An 11,097-nucleotide genomic window follows, 5' to 3' on the forward strand; every position below is an offset into this window, starting at 1 on the left:
AAGAAAAAAAAAAAAGGAAAAAAAAAAAAACCAATGTTTTGCAGTTTTTTTCATTGCCAAAAACTAAATGGTGCTTTATATTTAGATTGGAAAGAATTTCATATGCAAAGCATATTAAAGAGAAAGCCCGCTTTAGTCAATACTTTTTTGTAAATGGCAATGCAGAATATTTTGTTATTGGCCTTTTCTATTCCTGTAATGAAAGCTGTTTGTCGTAACTTGAAATTTTATCTTTTACTATGGGAGTCACTATTTATTATTGCTTATGTGCCCTGTTCAAAACAGAGGCACTTAATTTGATCTTTTATTTTTCTTTGTTTTTATTTTTTTTTTATTTGGATGACCAAAGGTCATTACAACCTGGCTTTTTATTGTATTTGTTTCTGGTCTTTGTTAAGTTCTATTGGAAAAACCACTGTCTGTGTTTTTTTGGCAGTTGTCTGCATTAACCTGTTCATACACCCATTTTGTCCCTTTATTGAAAAAAATAAAAAAATTAAAGTACACAATGTAAGCTTCTTGTGTCCTCATTTGACACACTCTGTAAATTACTTTCAAGAAAATAACAGGTTTTAAGAGAAGGCCAGTCAGTCTTTTTCAAGATTATTTCTATGGGCATTTTGATGCGTGTATTATACCCCAAAGGAACATAAAATACTTACTATATTAAAATAGACATATCTCAAGCCATGGAAATAGTTTAGACTTTATAATTCTAGAATAATTTTCGAGAAATGGAAAGTGTTTTCAGTCTGATGTTAAAAACTTCCCCTCCATCTCTTAGCAGTAATCCATTCAGATATAAATGAAAAACTTACTGATAATAGCATCTTAAACCTTTATTCCCTTTGGATTTTTTTGTTCTTGTTGTCTAAAAGTTCTTTTCTATTCTCCCGTCATGCCCTATCTTAGAACATAATGTAAAAAGGTTGTTTTTTTTTTTTTAATCAGCTCTTTTGTTTCCACATAAGAGTCTTTCCTCATACCAAAAATAATCCCACCCCTCAAATCTAAAAATCCAGAAACGAAAGCATCAGGTAAAAGAGAGAGGGGGGGGAAAAAAAATAAAGAAAGAAAGCAGTAACTAGGAGTTTAGCCAGCTTTGGCCAAATCTGTGGAATCAGCCACTAATTTCCTGAGATATATGGTGGTTTGCTTTGTGATTCTGAGATCCTAGGGACCCTAGTTGGGACAGATGTTGTAGCTGTTTTTATAGGGTCTTCCTGGTTGATAGCAAATGAGGGTGGGAATACCCTTCAATTATCTTTTGGCCTACCAACAGATTTATAAAATGAAGCAACGTCTTTGAAAAGCAAGTTAGGTCTGTTTTAAAAACCCCTCCTTAGAAATCTGTGTTGTCAGTTTTACAAATACTGCATGTTGCAGCATCTATTTGCTTTATTAAAACACATACCTCTGTGACACTGTCTCCCTGTTCCCAGTGTAGATGAATGGATACGACCTTGTTCTTCTTTTTGTAAAAACCAAAACAAAAACCGTTCTGTTGTCTTGTGGTAGCATTTCTGTTGCTCAGTTCTTATGCCCTGGTGCCTTGTGAGGTGGCCTTTTCACAGAATGCCTTTTATCTGAGGCAAGAATTGTTTTATCTTTCTAAAATATAGAGAAAGTAAGTGTATTTTTTTAAAGTCTGTTTGGGTGGGAAGCAGAGAGTGGAGGCAGAGAGGAATCCGGTAAGAGATGATCTGGGAGAGCATTAATGGTACAGGAGCTGGGATGGAATGAGGGGGTACTTGCAGAACTTGATAACTGGCAGTGAAGTGAGGGGTGATGTATGTGTTTTAGATGAGTTTAACTTCACAAGTGAATCCAGAATGCTGTTCAAGACAGATAGAAATATTCTTCAAGTGCCCTGCCAGTTTCAGACATGGTGACTTCTGCTCCACCATATTAAATGTCCATAAAACCGCTGTGTGTTCCTATTACTCTTTTATTAGGAGCTATGAGTACAGCTGTGCAGGTTTTATGTACAGTGTTCATTTAAATTTCTCAGTATATGATGCTCTTAGTGTAATTAGGTTTTGCATCCTGACAGACAGAATTAATGGTGGATACTGTGTGCTTGTATGCTCAAATTTCTTAAATGGGGAATGGGGAGGGTGCAAACATCTGGTGATAAATCACAGATTATGTTTGATTTACATGGTCCCAAAGTTAAATAAATTTATTGGGAGACAGGTTCTTCAGGGTTCTCAGTCTCCTGACTTATTGAAGTCCTTTTATAAAATATAATTTCTGAAGCTGCGTGAACAATAGAAGCCTGAAAACCTAGGCAACAAGAATATAACTTATAAATGACATCTTGTATCTGGAACCCTAAACTTAAAAATCTTAATATAAAATAACAAAAAACATTTCCAGCAGTAGGATGAATTCATGATAAAGCTTTAAAACGAGGAACTACTAAGGACATGAACACATTTCAAAATTCTCAACTTAAGTTTATGTGACACCCCTGACGTGTTGAATGCAATGTTCTCTACATACTTGAACTCCTAAAGCTTAAAATGTTCCTTTCTATCTTCATTTTGAGAACAATTTAATAAACAGGAATACACTAAATACTATTTCTAACAGATTTTAACCCAGACACTCTCCAGTACATGTACTACCTTCATCCTGAAACCAGTAACTCTCCCCTCTCTGCTTAGGACCTACAAAAAGAGTGAGACGAACATATTTTAAAGGTTGCTAAAAAGTGAGGTGAACGCTTGGGTCTTCGTTTGTACCAGCAATGGCAGGAAGTGTGAAGTAGCTGAGTTTTTCCCAGGGCATTCTGTGATAGAACTGTTTATTTAAATACCATTTGTGTATATGCAATAAGTTCATACTGTATATATTCATAATGCTTGAAGTGAGGACTTGAAAGGAAGTGGCGGTGGGGGCTAGATATCATTTCATTTGGAGAAATAAGGAAATGAGCTGGTTTATTCACAGACACTAAAAGTTTGTTAAAAGGTACTGGGATATTTCAGGCCTTCCTGGAAAGGAGTTGAGAAGCCTCAGGCCCCATTCTGTCCTGCTTCAAACACTTTACTCTCAGAGAGTGAGGGAGGAAATAACAGTGTTTTCGTTTTTTAAACCCCTCCCCTGCTCCATACACACAAACATGATTTCTTATGACTGTGTTGTAGTCGTGTGTTCTTCATTATGATTCTGTTACTCCATTGTCCCTGGGCCTGGTGTGTTCAAGAATGTACACATCCTATGCTCTTTTTTTCAGACTACTTCCCATTTAAAAAAAAAAAAAAATTGTGGGACTTTTGCTGGTATGAGGATAGGATTGGCAGTGTTCTTTAAACCTGCTTGGAAAAATGTTTTTTAAAAGACTGTTAACTTTTAAAAGGCATTAGCCACTTAGCAAATTTTCCTAAGTGTCTCCTAAGGCCCTGCAGCTTTCCCAATTAAGAATAAATGAACCCGTTTTTAGAGACATGGACCTCAGAACACATAGATGGAGCTGGGATTATGTACATTTATTCCAAGGTTGCTTTAGCTACAAATTGTAGACATGGGTTGGTGGGTCTGTTCTTTTGCTTGCTGTCATCTTGTTATCCCATTAGCCCGCTGTTTCATTTAGTAAAACACATGGCCAGTGAATCAGCCTTTAAGGGGATGGGCCTATTTCTCTCTCTCTCTCTATTTCCCAGTGTCATTCATGATCATGGGATGCGATCAATTCCTCCCTTTCACATGGGAGAGGAGACCAATACAGTTCACGTGGGTCCATTGTACTCAACAACCTAAACTTGGCTGAAGGCAACTCAATGGTTGATCCAAATACTGTTTTCCCTTTCTGTAAAGTGATAAAGGGAGCATTTATCAGGTCTTTATGATGGCAGAAAAGGCAAATTAAGCCATTTCCCCAAAGTCTATCCTTTAAAGCAGGACCCCCAAACCCATAGGGGGGCTGTGCTTTTAAATAACAGTGGATGTGGTACATGCCCATGCTAGCTATACTTTGTCTGTTAGGATTTTAAATATTGGTAGCAGGTCTGACAAAGGGGTTTGATGGGGGTATCAGCGAAAGGGGCCTCAACGACAGTGACTTAGGGTTGGGCTGGGAATGGAATTCCCAGGAGCCCACCTGGACACAGCAGGCCCCTCAGCCCAGGTCTCCACTGCTCAGGGGGGGGATTCGAGAAAGCAGCTGAGCTCCAGACCCTGGGCCTCCTGCGGCGCCAAGTCAGGGGAGAGGAGGCCCCAGGCCCCTGCTTCGGGTCGCCATGGCAACGAGGCCTGGAATGCCACAGTCGTAGCCCTCTTCCTCGGCACATCCGGACTCCCAGTTCTGCTGCTTCGAGTCAATGTACAAAGCAAGGGAGGAACCCTGGAGGAAAATAACCACTCCCTTCTTCCCTTCACCACTGCCTTGTCCCCTTACAAAAAAGAAAAAAAAGAAAAGAAAACTGCATGTTTGAAAGAAACTACAGGCAGTTTTTGGTGCCATTTGGGAGCAACTATTTTGAGTTCTGGTTTCCTCTTCAGAGATTTGTTCGCCTCTTGTAAATCGTTGGCTGCTTTGACGTTGAACTTGATGACATTTCATGTTTTCGTTGTGCTGCTTTTACATCAATTTTGATTTTTTTGTTTCTTTATAATTTTATTATTATTTTAAGGAAATGTCCCCCTCCCTCCTCCTTCCCCTGTTCTCCTCAACCAAAGGACTGTTTCCTACTCAGTTTTCTCAGTCATAAGGGAAAGTGTTTCCTTCCAGGTGTGTCCCCAGCTTATTAGGACTGTCCTATGATCGGGGAGGGGGTCTGGGTCCTTTGGGGGAAGGCGGGGAGGGAGGCATGGGGAAGGCACTCAGAGGTCAGAGATTTGGGGGAGGTGGGGGAGATTGAGTTTGAAATCATGTTTAAGATGCCGGTGGCTCAACCTGTGCTTGATTTAAGTTATAATTTTAAAAAGCTAGTTAGAGAACAGAAAATGACTGGGCCAAGTCACACCTGTACTTTTTTTTTCCCCCTCCTCTGTCTCCAACCTCTTTCTAGGTTCTTCACACACCCCCGTTCGGCGTAGTACCCAGAGAGCTCAAGATGTGTGGCAGTTTTCGGATGGAAGCTCGAGAGCCCTTAAGTTCTGAGAAAATTTGAACCCCCAGGGGCGGGGTGGACGCGTGCCGCCCAGCCGACATCTGCGTGGTCTGTCATCCTGCTAGTTTGTGATGTTTTCTGACAGTAGCCTCCAAGAAGCCGTTGTGCGAAGACAGAGTCCTGCAGCGTCCTTCCTGCCCGGGCCTGCAGTGCCATTTTATTTATATTTTTTAATAAAAAGTAAAAACAAAAAAACAGACCCACATTGGAACAGTGAATCAGTCCCATTTTGAGGGCCCATGGACCATCGCTGTCCTGAGTGCCGTCCTGGCCCTTCTGAGACCAGCCAACCTAATTCCCCGTATTGTGGAAATGAGCATGAGTCCCCCAGACCCCTTGTTTCTATACATTCTATGTTGTCTTTTAAAAAGTGTGCTTAACATTGACACAATAAATGTTGGAGCTTTAGGTGGTGTTTGCTTGTTCTTTAATTATTAATGCTTATAAGACAATGCAGTGCAGCTGCTTAAGACTGTATTTCTGTACCCGTTTTTGCAGACACCCATCGGGTGGGAAGGAGGAACAGATTTGAGGAATGGGTAGGAGGTGTAGGAGGGGAAATAGGTTACTGCTTATCAGATGGCATAAATTTTCAAGGAGAATCAAAATGCAAAACTTGGGAATAAATCATAGCAATATCATAATTAATGTAGTAGTAGTGTTGCTGTTTATTAACGCTAAAGTGTGGTTTTCCTAACTGACATAATTTGCATACCATTAAATAATGCATAATATGGCATGCTGAATTCTGTTTTTCAAATATATGCTTTTGGTGGCTACCATGCAGGATTTGAATTTGTCTTTTAATCTAGCTCAAGAAAGCTAATGTCATTGGGTTAGTGGTAAATCCCAAAGAAGGTGATGAATATCAGTAGTTGTTTATTAAATATTCTAATTTTAGGTTCCCAAAACTTCAGCAAATATATCTTAATGCAGACAAACACACAAACATAAAACTTCTTTATTACTCACACCAGGAAATTTGGGGAATTATAAGGGGAAAAAAATGATAGGAGGAAAGAGGTCCACATCAGAACACGCTATTGTAATCGTAATAGTGCCCCATTCCTTAGAAATTAGTGACACAAATAAGTTAGGTCTACAAATGAGTGATAAAAATTCCTTCTGGCCCAGTTAATTTGCAAATAACTTTTCTAAGTTTGGTGTTTTCTATTGCCTGGAGATCCAGAAGAGAACTAGAAACAATATAGCATATTAAAATAGGTTTATAAATAATAGAACTCAGACACCTGTGTATTATAGATTTACATATTGGCTGTGAACGTAAGTGGGGAAAATCTTACCCACTCACCCTCTGGCTAGATTACCTAGCCTAGTGAGAAGACAGAAAAATAATTGGCATCCGGATTCTTTCCTGCTTATTCATCATAAACAATGACTCCTCACAGATGTGTGCTGCCTTATAGGTTATACAGTGCTTTCACGTGCATTATTTCATCTGATCCTCATTGGGACAGATCTCACGACTTCCACTTTGCGGATGGGGAGACTGAGGCTCACCAAAGTTAATGGCTTGCCCAGGACCACGTCAATGAGAAGGAGAGCAGAGAAGCCAGATGTTCTGATGTCTCATCCAGTTAATTCCACTGAACTCTGTGGCTGGTCAAGGGGATTGTCTCTCCCCGTGTTAGCACACAAGCCATAAATGTTCACAAACACACACATGTATGGCTCACACACAGAGATCAAGGATGTCCACTGGTAAAGCACACAAAAGTGTCTCTTCCTACCAACAGCTGTGCACACTGCCAGAGGGAGTTTGGAGCAAGCAGCCCTTCTTGCCATCATTTCCTTTCCCTAGTGGCTTTTCCATGACAAATAAATAACCCTGATTAACTAGGTGGCCTGGATGAGTTTTTGAGAGTTCCTCTCATCTAGGTGAGATGGGACCTCCAGACAAGTGTTACTTCTTAAAGGAACATTCCCTGTCCCATGCTCTGCCTCTGTGTTACTGAAACCTACGACTATTAGGGATTCTGACAGCATCCTCACTGAACATGCTAAGCTCCTTGCCATTACCTAGAAAGAGTGACTCTGCTTCAAAAGGGAGACCCGACTGAAACAGAACAAACAATCCTGGATTTTGGGACACCTTCAGCCCTGGTGTTCACTACAGTTTCATTTCTGGTCTGTGTTTCCACCTCCACCTCTTATTTCTTGGAGTCAGTTTGTAAATAAATGGATATCTCTAGAAGTGGGCTTGGCAGGGGGAGGGTTGGGGGCGAGGAGAGGGGGAGTGGGTAAAGGATATCTTTTTCTTCTTCCCCCTTTTGGAGAAGAAAGATCCCTCATTAAAACAAACAAACGAAAAACCTCCAAACCCCACATAGCTTCCCCCATATCCTTTTTAGTTGAAAGAAAATAAAAATTCATTATGAAATGATGGTGCTATGTGAGGGCTAGAACTTTTGAAAACCCACGCAAGATTGATGATTTGGGAAGACATCTCCCCGTGTGATATGTCAAGGTCATGTTTCTCCGTGAATGGTGGAAGCAGCAGAAGGGACTGACAAATCTGATTGGGGTCCTCACTGTGCCCTCTCCCGAGAGTGAAACTTCAAATTGCAGAGAGATTAATTGGCTGCCCAGCATGCACCGAGCACGGATTAGAGGACAGAGTTCCGGGTTCTTGGGAGGGTAGGGACCAAATATGGGACATTGTTCTTACCCTCCCAAGCCTGGTCTATGAACATCAATTTTGTGGTCTGTCCAGATTGTCACACTAAACAAAAAGATCTGTTAGCTGGGTTTGGGTCCATGATGGCAGAGACTCAGTAGCTCCTACAGCACCCAGCACCTGGCCTTTTGAATACTGGTGGTGCTGGAGAAATAAATGATTGTATCAAAACTGGTGGTAAAGAAAAATCTTAGGGAAGGAGAGAAAACTTGGATCTTACTGAGGTCTAACTGAGTGCCCCAAACCTCGGTAGAATGTTTCCTAGGCATTTTTGCTTGGAGTTTTCCAGAGTATTTGTATTAGAGCCAAACCTATCGAGTGGTAAGAAATACCTTTCAAGTTTTGTGTGTGCTGACATAATTTTCTTTTTTTGAGGGCTAGACAGTGAAGTTAATGTTGAAGATGATCATTCCTATTAACATATTTTTTCTCAGTGTTAATGTTTATTCCTATGAAGAATTCTTATTTTATAAAGCAGGGTCCCCAGAAAGCAGTGGTAGAGAGGATCAGAATGGAAGTATTTTGCAGGTGCTGTTTCTCTTCTTACATGTCACATAGCTTTGGCTCCTTTTTGGCTGTAGTGTGAGGGAAGAGATTTGAGGAATATGCATATTGGTTGTAAAGTCAATATGGAATTCAGTTGGAAGTTCAGAAAAAAGGTGTGTTGCAAGCACACGTTCCTTCTTCAAGGATCCATCCTGAGTTCTTAATCAACAGGGAAACAATAATGTTATGTCGCTTTTCTCTGACTTCCTAGCAGAGACAGCGCTTTTCAGTTTGCACTTTTCCAGGGTTACATTAAGCTAAAGAACGTTTCAATTCCAGCAAAATCCAGAAGCAGTAATTCTTTTCCTTCCTATCTTAGTGTAAATTAAGATACCTATTGTTAAATCCCATTACCTTTCCCCTTGCTTTATATTTTAAAAAATGCTCCCAGGAAACACTTAAGGTTTATAGAGTACTTTTACAGACATGATAGAATCAATTTTCCTAGTGATTCTAGAAATTAGGTAGGACAAGAATAGACTAAAACTTGAAAGGAACCACAGCAATCATTCATTTTACAGATCAGGGCAACAGAGGCCCAAAGATTAAGTGAAGGACCTAAGATCACACAGCTTGAAAAAAGTGAGCGCCAAGCTTGAAACCACACAGTTAGTGGCTGAGCCAGAATTGGAACCCAAGCCTCCAGCTCCTGTGCAAAGGAATTCAAATGGCAAATCTCTCCCTTGTGACCTACTAAATTCAGAAGCAGGAATGGCAGGAAAAGTGTGCATTACAGAAGAACTTAAGAATGAAATCAAAAGCTTGTTTTGATGCCAGTCCTAGTGGGGAATATGTAAGCGTGTCCCATATTTCAAGGGTTTCTAAGCGGCATCCTGATGACAGGGCACATTTATGTCACTACCTAGAAAGGTTCCTCTTTTAATCCACCCCTCTGATGGTAGAAATGAATTTTAGGAACCAAGAATTGCTGGGAGACAGCATTTAAAGTTAAAAGGGCATAAAAAAGAGCTACTCACCAAACCAAATTCATCTCAAATGTCTTAAATAGATCTCACAATCTGTTCCATTCTCTAGGCAGGATTTAAGGGAAACACCCACTTAATTTGCATTTCGAGGCCTCATCACATCCTGTTAGAGAATTCAAATAGCCAATAGCATGACCTGAATCCTGTTACTAGGGATATTTAATTTTGAGTTCAAAGACAGTGAAATAACAATGAAGTAAAGGGAAGATTGACTGAAATGGTATACAACTCTGGGTTGTGAGGATTATTCCACCTACTATGCTATTTAGGCTGCACAGTCTTTTCCTGCACAAGGTGAACTCTTAGTCATTTTCCCCTTTGGTCAGGGGCTCCTGGCTCTGTTTAGAGATGTACAAATTCTGCTCTGTTCAGCTCTTCTGCCGCCATTTCTCTTCTTGCCAACCATCCTTTGATTCACATTTACTTCTTCGAATGGACATGGGTTGACTTTGAATGTTTCGGGGCGCGATAGGGCTGCAGTTGCTGTGTGCAGCAGCTGTTTCGAGCCTGCACAGGCAAAGTTATCCCTGAAATAGGAGCAGGACAGCAGGAAGCCTAAGAGAGCAACAGCAAATCAAATATCTCTGTTGAGGATGGTCTGAGAGGAAGTAATTTGCCTGATTTTTTCCCCCTGCTGATAGTTCCCTGAATTTCCTGAAACGGTAATGCAAACAGGGAACTTCTGCTGTCCCTGCTGATTTGTCCTCTCTTCTCCGACACACAGAAAGCAAACCTACGGAGAGGTGCATGAAGATTTTCTCCCTTTGGTGCTAAGATCTGTGAAGTGTTGCTCATGCCCTATTTCAGAGTGCCTGACTTTTTACCTGTTGCTGGCTTCCCCACACTAAGGGGAAAAACGAAAATGCAAATACTCCTCTTCGGAAACTCACCCAAAGTTCAGAACTCAGGAACACGGGAGATTTTCTTTTAAAGGGGTCCCCTTTGTATGGATTTGCTGGCGGCTACTTTGGCTACTTTGCCTTATTTGTGGAGTCCTTTTTATTTTTTGGCTTCTTTGAGAGTACATTTTCTTTTCCCTCTGACAGGCTGATGGGCCAGGGATGGACTCCTGGTGGTTTTGGTCCAGGCTGGTGAATGGGGCTGGTCTCTGAGCTGGCAACTCTGGGTTGTAATCCTGGCTTTATCTTCGTCTTGCTCACCCACCTGGTGTCCTCCCTCTGTGCTTAACCCCGTTCAAGCCGCATTTCTCCCTCCGAAAAAGCAAAGACACACATTGCTTCCTACCTCTTATCAAAGAGCAGCACAGAACAGTCACACAGTACAAGCCATCCGAAGGCTCTACACTCTATGTAGGATGGGGGTACCAACAACCAGTCTTGATGACTGGGGGGAAGTGGGGTTGGGGTCCATCTTAAGAGTGGCTTTTCCTTTGCTTTAGGTTAGTAGACCCATTTCCTTTACAAGTTTATGTCACAGAAAAAAAAGCTGCAGTGATTTTTGTTTGAAATCTAAAGCTGTGATCATGTTTTAAAAATGCCCCAATTTTGAAAATGGTTGCATTTGCAATGGTCAGGGTGAATTTTATCACTTTGGTGCACCTTAGGGTTGGAGGTCCCTCTCTACCCCTCTCCCTGCTGGAGGGTAGCACTGGAGGACAGCCCTCTCCCACAGGCCTTGTGCATCTCACCAAGGGTCGCAAAGTACCACACATCTTCTGCTGCCTGGGGATTGAGGGCCAGGCCATGTCCAAAATGTGACCTCTGACTGAAAACCTAACTCTTCTCATCCT

The 11,097-nt window shown here is 41.2% G+C and overlaps 1 protein-coding gene across 6 annotated transcripts in view; it reads left to right on the forward strand.

Annotated features, from left to right (window-relative positions):
* BCL11A (BCL11 transcription factor A) overlaps nucleotides 1-5,487 on the forward strand; it is a 96,877-nt gene extending 91,390 nt beyond the window's left edge. For all 6 annotated transcript variants that reach the window (XM_057557726.1, XM_057557727.1, XM_057557731.1 and 3 more), the window contains one exon: nucleotides 5,016-5,487. In XM_057557726.1, the coding sequence (XP_057413709.1) occupies nucleotides 5,016-5,117 (102 nt within the window). In that variant the 3' untranslated portion in view covers nucleotides 5,118-5,487. The remainder of the gene's footprint in view (nucleotides 1-5,015) is intronic.
* Nucleotides 5,488-11,097: the final 5,610 nt, after the last annotated feature.

Source organism: Balaenoptera acutorostrata, chromosome 12 (assembly GCF_949987535.1).
Source record: "Balaenoptera acutorostrata chromosome 12, mBalAcu1.1, whole genome shotgun sequence".
NCBI lineage: Eukaryota > Metazoa > Chordata > Mammalia > Artiodactyla > Balaenopteridae > Balaenoptera > Balaenoptera acutorostrata.